Raw genomic sequence first — 17,937 nt, 5'->3', positions numbered from 1 at the left:
GCTGAAACTGTGGCTGACACTGTACATGGGGGGTGAGGATGGCACTTATGGGGGGTGACACTGTACATGGGGGGTGAGGATGGCACTTATGGGGGTGACACTGTATATGGGGCTGAGGATGGCACTTATGGGGGTGACACTGTACATGGGGGTGAGGATGGCACTTATGGGGGGTGACACTGTACATGGGGCTGAGGATGGCACTTATGGGGGTGACACTGTACATGGGGGTGAGGATGGCACTTATGGGGGGTGACACTGTACATGGGGGTGGTGAGGATGGCACTTATGGGGGGTGACACTGTACATGGGGGGTGAGGATGGCACTTATGGGGGGTGACACTGTACATGGGGGGTGAGGATGGCACTTATGGGGGGTGACACTGTACATGGGACTGAGGATGGCACTTATGGGGATGACACTGTACATGGGGGTGAGGATGGCACTTATGGGGGTGACACTGTACATGGGGGTGAGGATGGCACTTATGGGGGTGACACTGTACATGGGGGTGAGGATGGCACTTATGGGGGTGACACTGTACATGGGGGGTGAGGATGGCACTTATGGGGGTGACACTGTACATGGGGCTGAGGATGGCACTTATGGGGGTGACACTGTACATGGAGGGTGAGGATGGCACTTATGGGGGTGACACTGTACATGGGGGGTGAGGATGGCACTTATGGGGGTGACACTGTACATGGGGCTGAGGATGGCACTTATGGGGGTGACACTGTACATGGGGCTGAGGATGGCACTTATGGGGGTGACACTGTACATGGGGCTGAGGATGGCACTTATGGGGGTAACACTGTACATGTGGGTGAGGATGGCACTTATGGGGGTGACACTGTACATGGGGCTGAGGATGGCACTTATGGGGGTGACACTGTATATGGGGGGTGAGGATGGCACTTATGGGGGTGACACTGTACATGGGGGTGAGGATGGCACTTATGGGGGTGACACTGTACATGGGGGTGAGGATGGCACTTATGGGGGTGACACTGTACATGGGGGATAAAGAAGGAAAGACCGGCACTCGTGATGATGATGAATGTTGCGTTTATTCAGTCACATATTAAGGACATATAGTGACGCGTTTCAGCACAACACGTGCTTTCTTCAGACTATACAATAAACTCCTATCACATCTCTTTTATACACAGAGAGAGGGAGGAGTAACCAAACAAAAGAGAAATGACATCATACTATGTAGCTCCACCCACCTCAGGGCTGACACAGGTGAAGTAATGAAAGATGCAATAAACCAAAAAAAATATCAAAAAAAAAAAATCTATGTGAATACATTGATGAAACAATGGAACAGTTGATAATAATTCAGGAATCAAATCCGCTGAAAGAGACAAATGAAATGTATATTATTATAATCTAAATTCTTATAATAAGAATAATATAGTCAAGAACTAAGTGAAACTGGAAATATTGTACTCGCGGTTGAGCCCCCTCGGATCCACAGTTTGTAACCGGTGGATCCAATAAGCCTCACGCTTTAAAAGCAAACTATTCCTGTCGCCGCCACGGCGAGGTAAAGATACGCTCTCAATCACTTGAAACCGCAACTGCGATATCGCATGACGCTTCTCATGGAAATGATGTGGTAGGGGTAACAGCAGTAAGTTCTCAGTGCGGATAGTGGACTTATGCTTACTTAATCTATCTTTAATCCGCATTGAGGTTTCCCCTACATAGACCAAACCGCAGGGACATTTCAGAATATAAATGACATCTTTACTGTCGCATGTGAACATGCCTTTAATAGGAATTTGTTCTCCAGAATGAGGGTGGGTCAGTGTAGACCCTCTAATGACACTCGGGCAGTTGTTACAATTTAAACACGGAAATGTGCCCTGACGCGGAGTAGTCAGTGTGGTCTGTCTGACTATAGGTTTGTTAGTGCCTATGTCTGCTCTAATGATTTTGTCACGAATGTTATCTGCTCTTTTGAAACACATCATTGGAGGATTTTGAAATATCTCCATATGTGGATATGATCTAGACATGATGTGCCAATGCTTCCTACCTACGAGACACAGGACATTTCTTGAGTGAAATACGTCCCCTTCACCTAGATAGAGACTGCATACTGGTCACTTTTGATGTATGCAGCCTCTATACTTCCATTACTCATGAAAAGGGTTTAGAGGCAGCATCCAGACTATTAAATACCAGTCATTATACATCAGCACAGAAGGATTTTTTTCTGACATTTTTAAAACTAGTGTTAGAGGAAAATTACTTCTTATTTCAAGACACCTTTTTTCAGCAGCGCCGCGGGACCGCGATGGGATCGAACGTCGCGCCGCCGTACGCAAACAGTTATATGTCATCGTTTGAAAGTGAATTTGTTTATTCCAATTCTTTATATTTAAAGCATTGTATATTTTGGCGTCGATTTATAGATGACGTGTTTTGCGTATGGCGAGGCGACGTTCGATCCCTCATGGAATTTAACAGTCATCTTAACTCCATTTGGAGTGAGCTTCAATTTACCATACACTTTGATTTTCAACAAATATCCTTTCTTGATACATGGGTAAAGCGCAAGGACGATGGCACAGTGTATACTGATTTATATATCAAGGATATATACTCACCTAAAGAATTATTAGTGCCCCCATACTAATACGTTGTTGGACCCCCTTTTGCCTTCAGAACTGCCTTAATTCTACGTGGCATTGATTCCACAAGGTGCTGATAGCATTCTTTAGAAATGTTGGCCCATATTGATAGGATAGCATCTTGCAGTTGATGGAGATTTGAGGGATGCACATCCAGGGCACGAAGCTCCCGTTCCACCTCATCCCAAAGATGCTCTATTGGGTTGAGATCTGGTGACTGTGGGGCCATTTTAGTACAGTGAACTCATTGTCATGTTCAAGAAACCAATGTGAAATGATTGGAGCTTTGTGACATGGTGCATTATCCTGCTGGAAGTAGCCATCAGAGGATGGATACATGTTCTCATTCTGTTTACGCCAAATTCGGACTCTACCATTTGAATGTCTCAACAGAAATCGAGACTCGTCAGACCAGGCAACATTTTTCCAGTCTTCAACAGTCCAATTTTGGTGAGCTCGTGCAAATTGTAGCCTCTTTTTCCTATTTGTAGTGGAGATGAGTGGTACCCGGTGGGGTCTTCTGCTGTTGTAGCCCATCCGCCTCAAGGTTGTGCGTGTTGTTGCTTCACAAATGCTTTGCTGCATACCTCGGTTGTAACGAGTGGTTATTTCAGTCAACGTTGCTCTTCTATCAGCTTGAATCAGTCGGCCCATTCTCCTCTGACCTCTCGCATCCACACGGCATTTTTGCCCACAGGACGGCCGCATACTGGATGTTTTTCCCTTTTCACACCATTCTTTGTAAACCCTAGAAATGGTTGTGCGTGAAAATCCCAGTAACTGAGCAGATTGTGAAATACTCAGACCAGCCCGTCTGGCACCAACAGCCATGCCACGCTCAAAATTGCTTAAATCACCTTTCTTTCCCATTCTGACATTCAGTTTGGAGTTCAGGAGATTGTCTTGACCAGGACCACCCCCCTAAATGCATTGAAGCAACTGTCATGTGATTGGTTGACTAGATAATTGCATTAATGAGAAATAGAACAGGTGTTCCTAATAATTCTTTAGGTGAGTGTAGATCGAAATAGTCTACTTACCTACACTAGTAGCCATCCCCCAGCAATCAAGAAGGCGATTCCTTTTTCACAGTACCAGAGGGTTAAAAGGATCGTGACTGATCCTGACACCTGTGAAATTAGGTTGCAAGAGATGACGAAAAAGTTCCTCAACAGAGGCTATCCCCTACACTTATTACAATCTCAAAAGCACAAGTTAGATCAACCGCAGGGACAGAAGATTATTAAACCACCACGTATCCCATTAATAGTGAAGTACCATCCTTGGACACAGAGAATGAGGAGCATAATCAATAAGCATTGGCACATCATGTCCAGATAATATCCTCATATGGAGATATTTCAAAATCCTCCAATGATGTGTTTCAAAAGAGCGGATAATATTCGTGACAAAATTATTAGAGCAGAGATAGGCACTAACAAACCTATAGTCAGACAGACCACACTGACTACTCCGCGTCAGGGCACATTTCCGTGTTTAAATTGTAACAACTGCCCGAGTGTCATTAGAGGGTCTACACTGACCCACCCTCATTCTGGAGAACAAATTCCTATTAAAGGCATGTTCACATGCGACAGTAAAGATGTCATTTATATTCTGAAATGTCCCTGCGGTTTGGTCTATGTAGGGGAAACCTCAATGCGGATTAAAGATAGATTAAGTAAGCATAAGTCCACTATCCGCACTGAGAATTTGTTGTTACCCCTACCACATCATTTCCATGAGAAGCGTCATGCGATATCGCAGTTGCGGTTTCAAGTGATTGAGAGCGTATCTTTACCTCGCCGTGGCGGCGACAGGAATAGTTTGCTTTTAAAGCGTGAGGCTTATTGGATCCACCGGTTACAAACTGTGGATCCAAGGGGGCTCAACCGCGAGTATAATATTTCCAGTTTCACTTAGTTCTTGACTATATTATTCTTATTATAAGAATTTAGATTATAATAATATACATTTCATTTGTCTCTTTCAGCGGATTTGATTCCTGAATTATTATCAACTGTTCCATTGTTTCATCAATGTATCCACATTGATCTTTTTTTTTGGTTTATTGCATCTTTCATTACTTCACCTGTGTCAGCCCTGAGGTGGGTGGAGCTACATAGTATGATGTCATTTCCCTTTTGTTTTGTTACTCCTCCCTCTCTCTGTGTATAAAAGAGATGTGATAGGAGTTTATTGTATAGTCTGTAGAAAGCACGTGTTGTGCTGAAACGCGTCACTATATGTCCTTAATATGTGACTGAATAAACGCAACATTCATCATCATCGCGAGTGCCGGTCTTTCCTTCTTTATTGCAAGTATTGGGACGTCTCCCCACCGACTCGTGCACCGCGTCTATTCCAGCAGTGCCGACCCTTTCCTATATAAGACTGTACATGGGGGGTGAGGATGGCACTTATGGGGGTGACACTCAGGGCTGGGACAAGGCCATTTGGTGCCCAGGGCGAAGATGGCAAACTGCGCCCCCCCCCGTTTTTAAGAAAGAATCAATGTTGTTTCAAAACAAGAATATACTTAAAGCAATAGCTGCGTTAGGTGGCACAGTGGCTGCATGATGGGCATAGTGGCGACAATTGATGGCACAGTGGCTACGGTTGGTGGGCACAGAGTGGCTGCATGTGATGGCACAGTGAAGCTGCAATTAATGTTTTTTTTTTTTTTACAGAAAAGGCAAGCTTAAAATAACACAAAATCATTTCTTTAAACTGCTTTTTTTTATTAAAAAAATTATGATCATCTCAGTCCAATCCCCCCCCCCCCGGGGGGGGGGGGGGGGGGGGGATTGGACTGAGATGACCATAATTTTTTTAATAAAAAAATTAGTTTGTTATTTGTATTACATTATTTTCTTACTTTTTACAGTCTGTGTGTGAGTAGCTGCTAGTGAAGGCAGGCTCCTCGTGGCTTGTTCTTCACGCGCCGACACAGCTCCCTGTAGGCTGCGCGAGTCCTCACACCTCGCCTCCGGCGTGAGCCGCGTGACGTCACACAGCGCACGCCGGTGGTATCAACCAAATGAATCCTCCATGGGGGGGGGGCGAGGAAACGCAGAGGAGGAAAGGGAGCCCGAGCCAGGAGCGCAGTCGGCACAAAATTCATAGGGGGAGAGAAGGAGCAGCGCTGACATGGCTGGTGTGGACGGTGTAGGCGGGTGCAGGAGCGCACTCAGCACAGCAAGCACAGCAAGTGGCGCTTGGCTAATGTGGTACAGTGAAGCTGTACACTCAGGGCCGATCCTAGGGTCACAGGCGCCTGGGTGCAGAAATATTTCTGGCGCCCCCACATGGGCGTGGTTATCTTACTAACTCCTCCCCTTTACAATGTTTCTATGGCAACAACTTCAGCCCCACGAATCGGCGGCTCGGCTGCTCGGCTTAAAAAAAAAAAAAAGTCCCGGCGGCTCGCTCGGCCAGGGCCGGACTGGGGATAAAAACCAGCCCTGGAAAAAGTTGCACACCAGCCCCACAGCATTGCGTCATTATTTACTTGTTTATAATAGGAGAAAGCATTCATTTTAAAACACGTGTGTAAACACGAATATGAACTTTGCCCCACGATAGCTCTTTTGTAGAACCCCCATAAAAACTTAGTTACTTGGCTTGGCCCTTGGGGATCTCGGACGCCACTTCAACACTTTGGCCGGGGGCTCGGCGGAGCTGATGTTGTGCTTTAACCTAATGAGAAAGATTTCATAATAAGGATTTGGAGAAAGGGCAGAGGGATAGCAGAGCAGGGAGAGGCTGGTGCTGCTACTAGGGGGTCATACCATGGGGGAGTAATAAAGCCCACCATAATGCCCCCCCAGTAGTAATAATTCTCCTTATAATATGCAAAACATTTGTAATGCCCCCAGTTGAGCTAATGTTCCCATAATGTGCCAATATAAAATACCCCTTCTCAGTGCCCCCGTAGATGACCCCCATAGTGCCCCCCCCTTCCCCATAGTACCCACCATAATGTGTCCCAGTATAAAATGCCCCTATACAGAGCCCCCATATAAAATATCTTCTTTTTTAGCCTCAGTAGATGCCCCTATAGTGCCCCCCAATAATCTGCAGTAAGATGTGCCCCCATAGATGCCCCCAATCATGTGCCAGTAATAAGAGCCCCCCCACCATCATGTGCCAGTAGCCAGAGCCCCCCCATATCATGTGTCAGTAGCCAGAGCCCCCCCATATCATGTGTCAGTAGCCAGAGCCCCCCATATCATGTGCCAGTAGCCAGAGTGCCCCCAATCATGTGCCAGAAATAAGAGCCCCCCCACCATCATGTGCCAGTAGCCAAAGCCCCCCCATATCATGTGCCAGTAGCCAGAGCCCCCCATATCATGTGCCAGTAGCCCCCCTTATGTGCCAGTAGCCCCCCTTATCATGTGCCAGTAGCCCCCCTTATCATGTGCCAGTAGCCCCCTTATCATGTGCCAGTAGCCCCCTTATCATGTGCCAGTAGCCCCCCTTATCATGTGCCAGTAGCCCCCCATATCATGTGCCAGTAGCCAGAGCCCCCCCCCTTATCATGTGCCAGTAGCCAGAGCCCCCCCCCCATATCATGTGCCAGTAGCCAGATCCCCCCCATTATCATGTGCCAGTAGCCAGAGTGCCCCCATATCATGTGCCAGTAGCCCCCCATATCATGTGCCAGTAGCCCCCCATATCATGTGCCAGTAGCCCCCCTTATCATGTGCCAGTAGCCCCCCATATCATGTGCCAGTAGCCAGAGCCCCCCCCCCTTATCATGTGCCAGTAGCCAGAGTGCCCCCATATCATGTGCCAGTAGCCCCCCATATCATGTGCCAGTAGCCCCCCTTATCATGTGCCAGCCCAGTAGTCCCCCCTTATCATGTGCCAGCCCAGTAGTCCCCCCTTATCATGTGCCAGCCCAGTAGTCCCCCCTTATGTGCCAGCCCAGTAGTCCCCCCTTATCATGTGCCAGCCCAGTAGCCCCCCTTATCATGTGCCAGCCCAGCCCAGTAGCCCCCCTTATGTGCCAGCCCAGTATTGTACCTATATAAAAAAATAAAAAAAAATAATACACTTATACTTACCTCCAGCAATGCGATGCGATGCAGGCCGCCTCTTCCGTCTGTGTCCCTCGCTATACGGCTCAGGCGACGCGATGACGTCATCGCGCCATCACCGGCCTCTGATAGGCTGCCGGCTTAGTGCTGGCAGCCCATCAGAGGAACAGGAGGGGACACACCTCTCCCTCCTCTGCCGCAGCATAGACATCGGTATCGTTGTCCTGAGGACGGCAATACAGATGACTATGGAGATGAGCGCTTCCGCAATGGAGGCGCTCATCTCCTGCTCTGCCCTGCCGCCGGCCGCGGCCGCCCCCACTTGTCACCAGGGCCGCAGCGCTGGGGTGCGGGGCACCTACTGCACCCCGTGTAGGATCGGCCCTGTGTACACACTGCTGGCACTTCACCTGCGCCCCCCTCCTGTCCGCAAATGGTAGCGCCATTTGGTAGGCCCCTGCCTTGTACCGGCCCTGGACTGTATATGGGGGGTGAGGATGGCACTTATGGGGGTGACACTGTACATGGGGGGTGAGTGTGTGAGATTCCTGCCCCCATATCCAGTGTTTTTTCTCTGTTATCAGCCATTTTGGGCTAGTTAGAGGCTATACAGTAACCGTGGGATGACTGGTGGTACCCCCATACGTCTCACCTCAGCCCCCATGTGCAGCGTCACCCGATGCATCCAGAAGTCTCCTGCTCCCACCATCAGTAAAGTCTGTCACATATCTCCTGTCTGTGTGATTTATAGCAGACGTTCCTCTGATAATGCCGCTGGACTATTATAAGAAGTAGGACTATTATATTCTTCTGGTCTGTTCTATTCTGCTGGGGTATTGTAATATGCTAGACTGTTATAGACTGCTAATCTATTATCATCTGCTGGACTATTAACCTGTAATATTATAAAATGCTGGACTATTATAGGATGCAGTTCTGTCACAATGTGATAGAGTATTCATTGTCTGGACTATTAGAACATGCTGGGTTATTATAGATACTGTGGACCCCATTACTGACCTGTGGCCGTGGCCTTTCTCCTCGCAGCGCAGACCTGCATCGTCCTGTTCTTTGCTCTTCTCTTCACCCGGTTCTGGGTCATCAGTGTCCTGTATGCGGTGTGGTGGTTCATAGACTGGGACACCCCCAGCCAGGGGGGCAGGAAGAGTCCCTGGCTGCAGAAGAGTGTGGTTTGGAGATACCTCAGGGATTATTTCCCTATAAAGGTAAGTGATCATCAGCATTAGGCCTCATGCACACGACCGTTGTGTGTTTTGCGGTCTGCAAATTGCGGATCCGCAAAACTAGGATGGCGTCCGTGTGCGTTCTGCAATTTGCGGAACGGCGCGGACAGCCATTGATATAACTGCCTATTCTTGTCTGCAAAACGTACAACAATAGGACAGGCTATATTTTTTGGGGCGGACCACGGAACGGAGCAATGGATGCAGACAGCACACGGTGTGCTGTCTGTATCTTTTGCGGCCCCATTGAAGTGAATGGGTCCGCACCCGAGCCGCAAAAACTGCAGCTCAGTTGCGGACCAAAACAACGGTCGTGTGCATGAGGCCTTACTATAATAAAATACTCCATGCGCCCTCTAGTGGTCAATTTGATAATATGTAGTGTGCGCACCTCTGGAGCAGTCAGATTCATAATATGTATTCCCTCTAGTGGTTAGTTCCATAATATGCAGCCTGCCCTCTAGTGGTTAGTTCCATAATATGCAGCCTGCCCTCTAGTGGTTAGTTCCATAATATGCAGCCTGCCCTCTAGTGGTTAGTTCCATAATATGTAGCCTGCCCTCTAGTGGTTAGTTCCATAATATGCAGCCTGCCCTCTAGTGGTTAGTTCCATAATATGCAGCCTGCCCTCTAGTAGTTAGTTCCATAATATGTAGCCTGCCCTCTAGTGGTTAGTTCCATAATATGCAGCCTGCCCTCTAGTGGTTAGTTCCATAATATGCAGCCTGCCTTCTAGTGGTTAGTTCCATAATATGCAGCCTGCCCTCTAGTGGTTAGTTCCATAATATGTAGCCTGCCCTCTAGTGGTTAGTTCCATAATATGCAGTCTGCCCTCTAGTGGTTAGTTCCATAATATGCAGCCTGCCCTCTAGTGGTTAGTTCCATAATATTTAGCCTGCCCTCTAGTGGTTAGTTCCATAATATGCAGCCTGCCCTCTAGTGGTTAGTTCCATAATATGAAGCCTGCCCTCTAGTGGTTAGTTCCATAATATGCAGCCTGCCTTCTAGTGGTTAGTTCCATAATATGTAGCCTGCCCTCTAGTGGTTAGTTCCATAATATGCAGCCTGCCCTCTAGTGGTTAGTTCCATAATATGTAGCCTGCCCTCTAGTGGTTAGTTCCATAATATGCAGCCTGCCCTCTAGTGGTTAGTTCCATAATATGTAGCCTGCCCTCTAGTGGTTAGTTCCATAATATGCAGCATGCCCTCGAGTGGTTAGTTCCATAATATGTAGCCTGCCATCTAGTGGTTAGTTTTATGATATGTAGCCTGCCCTCTAGTGGTTAGTTTTATGATATGTAGCCTGCCCTCTAGTGGTTAGTTCCATAATATGTAGCCTGCCCTCTAGTGGTTAGTTCCATAATATGCAGCCTACCCTCTAGTGGTTAGTTCCATAATATGTAGCCTGCCCTCTAGTGGTTAGTTTTATGATATGTAGCCTGCCCTCTAGTGGTTAGTTCCATAATATGCAGCCTGCCCTCTAGTGTTCGTTCCATAATATGCAGCCTGCCCTCTAGTGTTCGTTCCATAATATGCAGTCTGTCCTCTAGTGGTTAGTTCCATAATATGTAGCCTGCCCTCTAGTGGTTAGTTCCATAATATGCAGTCTACCCTCTAGTGGTTAGTTCCATAATATGCAGCCTGCCCTCTAGTGGTTAGTTCCATAATATGTAGCCTGCCCTCTAGTGGTTAGTTCCATAATATGCAGTCTGCCCTCTATTGGTTAGTTTCATGATATGTAGCCTGCCCTCTAGTGGTTAGTTTTGATATGTAGCCTGCGCTCTAGTGGTTAGTTTTATGATATGTAGCCTGCCCTCTAGTGGTTAGTTTTATGATATGTAGCCTGCCCTCTAGTGGTTAGTTTTATGATATGTAGCCTGCCTTCTAGTGGTTAGTTCCATAATATGAAGCCTGCCCTCTAGTGGTTAGTTTCATAATATGTAGCCTGCCCTCTAGTGGTTAGTTCCATAATATGCAGCCTGCCCTCTAGTGTTTAGTTGCATGATATGTAGCCTGCCCTCTAGTGGTTAGTTCCATAATATGCAGCCTGCCTTCTAGTGGTTATTTCCATAATATGCAGCATGCCCTCTAGTGGTTAGTTCCATAATATGCAGCCTGCCTTCTAGTGGTTAGTTCCATAATATGCAGCCTGCCTTCTAGTGGTTAGTTCCATAATATGCAGCCTGCCCTCTAGTGGTTAGTTCCATAATATGCAGCCTGCCCTCTAGTGGTTAGTTCCATAATATGCAGCCTGCGCTCTAGTGGTTAGTTCCATAATATGCAGCCTGCCCTCTAGTGGTTAGTTCCATAATATGCAGCCTGCCCTCTAGTGGTTAGTTCCATAATATGCAGCCTGCCCTCTAGTAGTTAGTTCCATAATATGCAGCATGTCCTCGAGTGGTTAGTTCCATAATATGCAGCCTGCCTTCTAGTGGTTAGTTCCATAATATGCAGCCTGCCCTCTAGTGGTTAGTTCCATAATATGCCTTTGGCTGTGCGGGCATGCTGGGAGGTTTAGTTTTGCAACAGCTGGAGGCACACTGGTTGGGAAACACTGCTCTAGTGGTTAGTTTCATAATATGCAGTCTGCGCTCTAGTGGTTAGTTCCATAATATGTAGCCTGCCCTCTAGTGGTTAGTTCCATGATATGCAGCCTGCCCTCTAGTGGTTAGTTTCATGATATGTAGCCTGCCCTCTAGTGGTTAGTTTTATGATATGTAGCCTGCACTCTAGTGGTTAGTTTTATGATATGTAGCCTGCGCTCTAGTGGTTAGTTTTATGATATGTAGCCTGCCCTCTAGTGGTTAGTTTTATGATATGTAGCCTGCCCTCTAGTGGTTAGTTTCATAATATGCAGCCTGCCCTCTAGTGGTTCGTTTCATAATATGTAGCCTGCCCTCTAGTGGTTAGTTCCATGATATGCAGCCTGCCCTCTAGTGTTTAGTTGCATGATATGCAGCCTGCCCTCTAGTGGTTAGTTCCATAATATGTAGCCTGCCCTCTAGTGGTTAGTTCCATAATATGTAGCCTGCCCTCTAGTGGTTAGTTCCATAATATGCAGCCTGCCCTCTAGTGGTTAGTTCCATAATATGTAGCCTGCCCTCTAGTGGTTAGTTTCATGATATGCAGCCTGCCCTCTAGCGGTTAGTTCCATAATATGTAGCCTGCCCTCTAGTGGTTAGTTCCATAATATGTAGCCTGCCCTCTAGTGGTTAGTTTCATGATATGCAGCCTGCCCTCTAGTGGTTAGTTCCATAATATGCAGCCTGCCCTGTAGTTCCATAACCGCATCATGGCCGCGCCGCGTGGTCATACCCTTATCTTCTTCAGTCCAATTCAAGAGAATCACACGGATCCGGAGTGGCCCGTTTTTCTAGATTTTATCTTCTCTACAGTCGCACATAACGAATTATAAATCGCACCGTCCTTCTGAACAGCTCTCAGCAGAGCGATACGGATAACCTAAAGTGCAAAATCATATTATAAAGTGCAACGTCCATGAAATATATTTATCAACCACGCTGCTCGGAGATACACATGGAGGTAGTGGGACGCTGCTCGGAGATACACATGGAGGTAGTGGGACGCTGCTCGGAGATACACATGGAGGTAGTGGGACGCTGCTCGGAGATACACATGGAGGTAGTGGGACGCTGCTCGGAGATACACATGGAGGTAGTGGGCGTGCCCTCATGCTGTGTGACGTTTTGGGAATGACGCCCCCCCCCACTTTCCCCATTCATTCTATGTGTTTAAATGCCCACAAGAGCTGCAGATATTAAATCCTAAAAGGCCAAATAACAACATGATCTTGTCTTTAAGGCCTCATGCACACGACCGTGCCGTTATTTTGCGGTCCACAAACCGCGGATCCGCAAAAAACGGAAGCCCATTGTAGAAATGCCTATTCTTGTCCACAAAACGGACAAGAATAGGACATGCTATTTTTTTTTTTGCGGGGCCATGGAACGGAGCAACGGATGCGGACAGTACACGGAGTGCTGTCCGCATCTTTTGCGGCCCCATTGAAGTGAATGGGTCCGCATCCAAACCGCAAAAACTGTGGCTCGGATGCGAAATTAAAACAACGGCCGTGTGCATGAGGGCTAAACAATATAGGTCGGATTAAAAGATAATAAAAATATGAACACATATAGACCGATCCACAATGTATGGCACAGATGTACGATATTTATAAGAAAACTAAACTAAAAATAAAATCGTAAAAATTAAAACTAACCGCCTCTCTCAATGTATATATTTCATGTTTTTGCCCCCTGAGTAATGAATGATTTGCTGCCAGACTTCCAGGATGCGCAGTAGTGCAGCCAGAAAATTAAAGAGGACCTTTCACCGATTATTACTCTATGAACTAACTATACAGACATGTGGAGCGGCGCCCGGGGATCTCACTGCACTTACTATTATCCCCGGGCGCCGCTCCGTTCTCCCGCTATGCCCTCCGGTATCTCCGTTCACTAAGTTATAGTAGGAGGAGATTCCAGTCCCTAAGTTATGGTAGGCGGAGTCTGCCCTAGCGCTGGCCAATCGCAGCGCAGAGCTCACAGCCTGGGAGGTTATTTTCTCCCAGGCTGTGAGCTCTGCAATGCGATTGGCCAGCGCTAGGGCAGACTCCGCCTACCATAACTTAGGGAACGGAGATACCGGAGGGCATAGCAGGAGAACGGAGCGGCGCCTGGGGATAATAGTAAGTGCAGAGAGATCCCCGGGCACCGCTCCACATGTCTGTATACTTAGTTCATAGGGTAAGAATCGGTGAAAGGTCCTCTTTAAGTAGGCCCGATGGCGACTGGCCATTAAAAGCACCTGCGGGGCTGCGGGCCCCTCTCTCGCCGGTCGCACCCTCTGCGACCGCAATCGTTACACCCCTGTCTGTAACCCTTACAGGCCTGGAATGTATTGGATAACACTGACATAATGCTGTCAGTGTTATCTAATACATTACAGAACTGTAAGGGTTACAGAGCATCATAAATCAATATAATGCTATGTGACCCGATCAGTGCTGGGAGGTCAGGACGGGAGCTGCTGCATATTCACACTGCGAGTCCAGAGTGTGCAACTCACTTGTCTGAAAGGTTAGTGTCTTACTTTTAATATGTCTCCTGCCCTCTAGTGGTCTGATTCATAACACGTCTCCTGCCCTCTAGTGGTCCGATTCATAACACGTCTCCTGCCCTCTAGTGGTCTGATTCATAACATGTCTCCTGCCCTCTAGTGGTCTGATTAATAACACGTATCCTGCCCTCTAGTGGTCTGATTCATAACATGTATCCTGCCCTCTAGTGGTCTGATTCATAACGTTTATCCTGCCCTCTAGTGGTCTGATTCATAACACACATCCTGCCCTCTAGTGGTCTGATTCATAACACACATCCTGCCCTCTAGTGGTCTGATTCATAACACGTATCCTGCCATCTAGTGGTCTGATTCATAACACACATCCTGCCCTCTAGTGGTCTGATTCATAACACGTATCCTGCCATCTAGTGGTCTGATTCATAACACACATCCTGCCCTCTAGTGGATAATAGTACCATCTATTCAGCAGGACCTGCGCTGACGTCCCCACGCTCACCACGTGGTCAGCGCGATTACGTCCTCGAAGGTCCTTTTGCAGGTCCTGAAAGAAGACGATGCCGACTGCGTGATCAAGTGGATAAGGTGAGGTTTTTTTTGTTTTTTTTAACCCCTCAATTGACATTTTAGTAAGCATTCTGTATTCAGAATGCTATTATTTTCCATTATAACCATGTTATAAGGGAAAATAATACAGGGAATTTACTGTAATGGGGTCCTGGAGTGCTCATCCCTATCATCTCTTAGCAACCATGCGTGAAAATCGCACCGCATCCGCACTTGCTTGCGGATGCGATTTTCCCGCAGCTCCATTCACTTCTATGGGGGCAGCGTTGCGTGAAAAACGCAGAATATAGAAGATGCTGCGATTTTCACGCAGCGCACAAGTGATGCGTGACAATCACTACTCATCTGCACAGCCCCATTGAAGTGAATGGGTCCGGATTCAGTGCGGGTGCAATGCGTTCACTTCACGCATTGCACCCCTAAGGCCCCGTTTTCACGAAGCAAGTATTCCGCGCGGGTGCAATGCGTGATGCGAACGCATTGCACACACTCCCATTCAATTCAATGGGGCTGTGTTCATGTGCGTTGGTTTTCACGCAACACTTGTGCGTTGCGTGAAAATCGCAGCATGTTCTATATTCTGCGATTTTTCACGCAACGCAGGCCCCATAGAAGTGAATGGAACTGCGTGAAAATCGCATCGCATCCGCAAGCAAGTACGGATGCGGTGCGATTTTCACGGATGGTTGCTAGGAGATGTTGTTTGTAAACATTCAGTTTTTTTAAAACTCATTGCACCCGCGCAATAAAAACTGATCAACTGAACGTGAGATTGCAAATAAAACTGAATGAACTTGTTTGCGAAAAATCGTGCCGTTTTCACTGAACGCATGCGGACCTAATCCGGACACCCTCGTCTGCAAGGGGCCTAATACTGCCGATGCCTTTTTATGTAAATTTTGCGACATTCACTTTTCGTAATAAATAACATAACTTTATTCTCTGGGTCAAGACAATCGCAGCAATAACAAAATGTTTTTTTTTGTTTTTTTTTTATGTTTTACTACTTTTGTACAATAAATCTCTTTAAAAAAAATTAAGTTTTTGCATCACCCCATCCCAAGACCCATTACTACCATTTTTGGGGTACATAATACTTTTTGATCAATTATTATTATTTTTTTTGGTGACGAATAATCAAAAAGCAGCAATTCACCGAGCAGGATAAATGACGTGATAATTGTGTAGTGCGGGTCATTACGGACCCGGTGATACCAAATATGTGGAGGGTGTTTTTATTTTTGCAATTTTTTTTATTAAAAAATAATTTCCCTAATAGAAAAAGGTGTCTTTTTTTAAAAGTAAAACTTAGTTTAATTTACCATTTACTAGTCCCACAAGGAGACTATGACATGCGATCCCTTGATTGCTTCTATAATTCGCTGTACTGCTTATGTACAACAGTGTATTACGTTGTCAGTAGGATCGGGGCTCATGCACACAAATATATAATTTTTCCGTGTCCGTTCCTTTTTTTTTTTTTTTGCAAAAATCTAAATCGAAATGACTCTGTGTGCATTCCATGTCCGTAGGTCTGCATGGCCGTTCCGCCAAAAAATAGAACACGCCCTACTATTGTCCGCATTATGGAGAAGGACAGGATTGTTCTATTAGGGGCCGGCTGTTCCATTCCGCAAATTGCAGATCCGCAAAACATGGATACTGGCCGTGTCTTTTCCGCAAAACGGACACGGTCATGTTTATGAGCCCTCATGCTGCGCCTGGCTGGTACTGCCTAATAGGTATACACTGACGGCAGACCTGGGAGAATTAATTAGGCCCCCGGCTGTTGTGTGAAGACAGCTGGCACCTGGCGAGCTCATTCGCGGTGGTGCTGATGGCTGACGGAGGGAGACCACTCAGATGCAGTGGTCGACATTGACTGTGGCATCTAAGGGTTTAAATAGCTAGTATCAGGGCTTCTGCCAATCCAGGTCATTGCTCCCCGTTACACGGGACAGCCGTGCAGTATTTAGACTAGGCCTAAGGCCCCTTAGTGACCGCCGTATAACGGCTTATCCTCGGTCACTAGTAGTCAGTGGCCACATCCTCAATAGGGGTTGCAGTGTGTAATCTCGCATACGGCCACTAGATGTCTCTAGTCTCCTCTCAGTAATATAGCAGTATGTCCAGCAGCAGGTAGGGGGCGTAATGTTCTCATTTTGTGACTTCTTTAGATATGTGACGGACTCAGATATGATCTCATCATCTCATGACTGCGCATTATATGGTAATTAAAGGGCCACGCCGTCTTCCATCATCTCCGTGGTCAGCAGACATTACATATCTGGCATTGTTCTCATGTCTCATCATTTCTGTGCTCGCGTATAAACTGACTTTTTGTGTCTCAGTTCCTCACCATTTTCAAGATCTGTTCTTGCTGTCAGTGAATGGCAGCACTTTTGTTTATATTTCTAGGTTGAACCAGGTTTCGGGCAGTTCAGCTCTTACCTTGCTCTCCCACCGTGGGGCACTGTAACAGATGATATCGCTCCTATATAACGGGTAACAGACAGAGCGGGTGTATTATATCCCGCCCTCGTAAACTGAGCCACAGTCACAAGGACGGGACTTGAACGAATGATTTAGAGATGCTGCTCTCAGGACGCACGCGAACTCCGGAGCTGAAATCCCCAAGATCATCTGCTGCAACACTTGGCAACGGCCACAATGATGGGGATTATGAAACAATGACTGGAATAATTAGGGACAATGATGGGGATTATGAGACTGACACAGGGGAGGGGATGGAACGCGGGGAGGAGGGGGGGGCACATAGAAATCACATGGTCCACAATACTCTGCTGATTAATTTCATAATACAGGAGTCAGAACACAGCTCCAAACCCTCTCCTATAATAAGGTAGAATCATGGCCAGCAGCCACCACCTGGGGGAGCTAATCCTGAACTCAATGGCAGCTGTGTGAATCTACGTGCAGGGAGCTCCCCCTAGTGGAGGCTGCAGGCAGAATCTTACTGACAAAGGTACAGGACCCCATAGCAGTGGCAAGATCAGTCTCTAATGTATGCATCTCCAGCTAAAGGCTCACGGGCCCTGGTGCAAGAGTTCAGCTTGGGGCCCCCCTTCCTTCAGTGCTTTGTGGCCGGGGGCAGGGGAGCACATAGCCTTCCTGCTACCTGAGGAAAAAATGTAAACGGCACTGCCCCCCCCCCCCCCCCCCCCACCCCCGGCCCCATGCCAAATTCTCAACCTAACCCCTTCCCTCCAACCCTACTGTTACATACAACATTACAGAACATCCAGGGTAATACAGGGCCACATACCTCTTACATCCAGGGTAATACAGGGCCACATACCTCTTACATCCAGGGTAAT

At 47.2% G+C, this 17,937-nt stretch overlaps 1 protein-coding gene across 1 annotated transcript in view; it reads left to right on the top strand.

The window, feature by feature from the left end:
• Positions 1-17,937, top strand: part of MOGAT2 (monoacylglycerol O-acyltransferase 2) — a 53,285-nt gene that overhangs the window by 10,058 nt on the left and 25,290 nt on the right. The window contains exon 2 of the mRNA XM_040426472.1: positions 8,736-8,914. Within this exon, the coding sequence (XP_040282406.1) occupies positions 8,736-8,914 (179 nt within the window). The remainder of the gene's footprint in view (positions 1-8,735; positions 8,915-17,937) is intronic.

Source organism: Bufo bufo, chromosome 3 (genome assembly GCF_905171765.1).
Source record: "Bufo bufo chromosome 3, aBufBuf1.1, whole genome shotgun sequence".
Classification (NCBI taxonomy): Eukaryota; Metazoa; Chordata; class Amphibia; order Anura; family Bufonidae; genus Bufo; species Bufo bufo.
The sequence above is the reverse complement of the archived record's forward strand: the minus strand, read 5'-3'. Positions and strand labels throughout refer to the sequence as shown.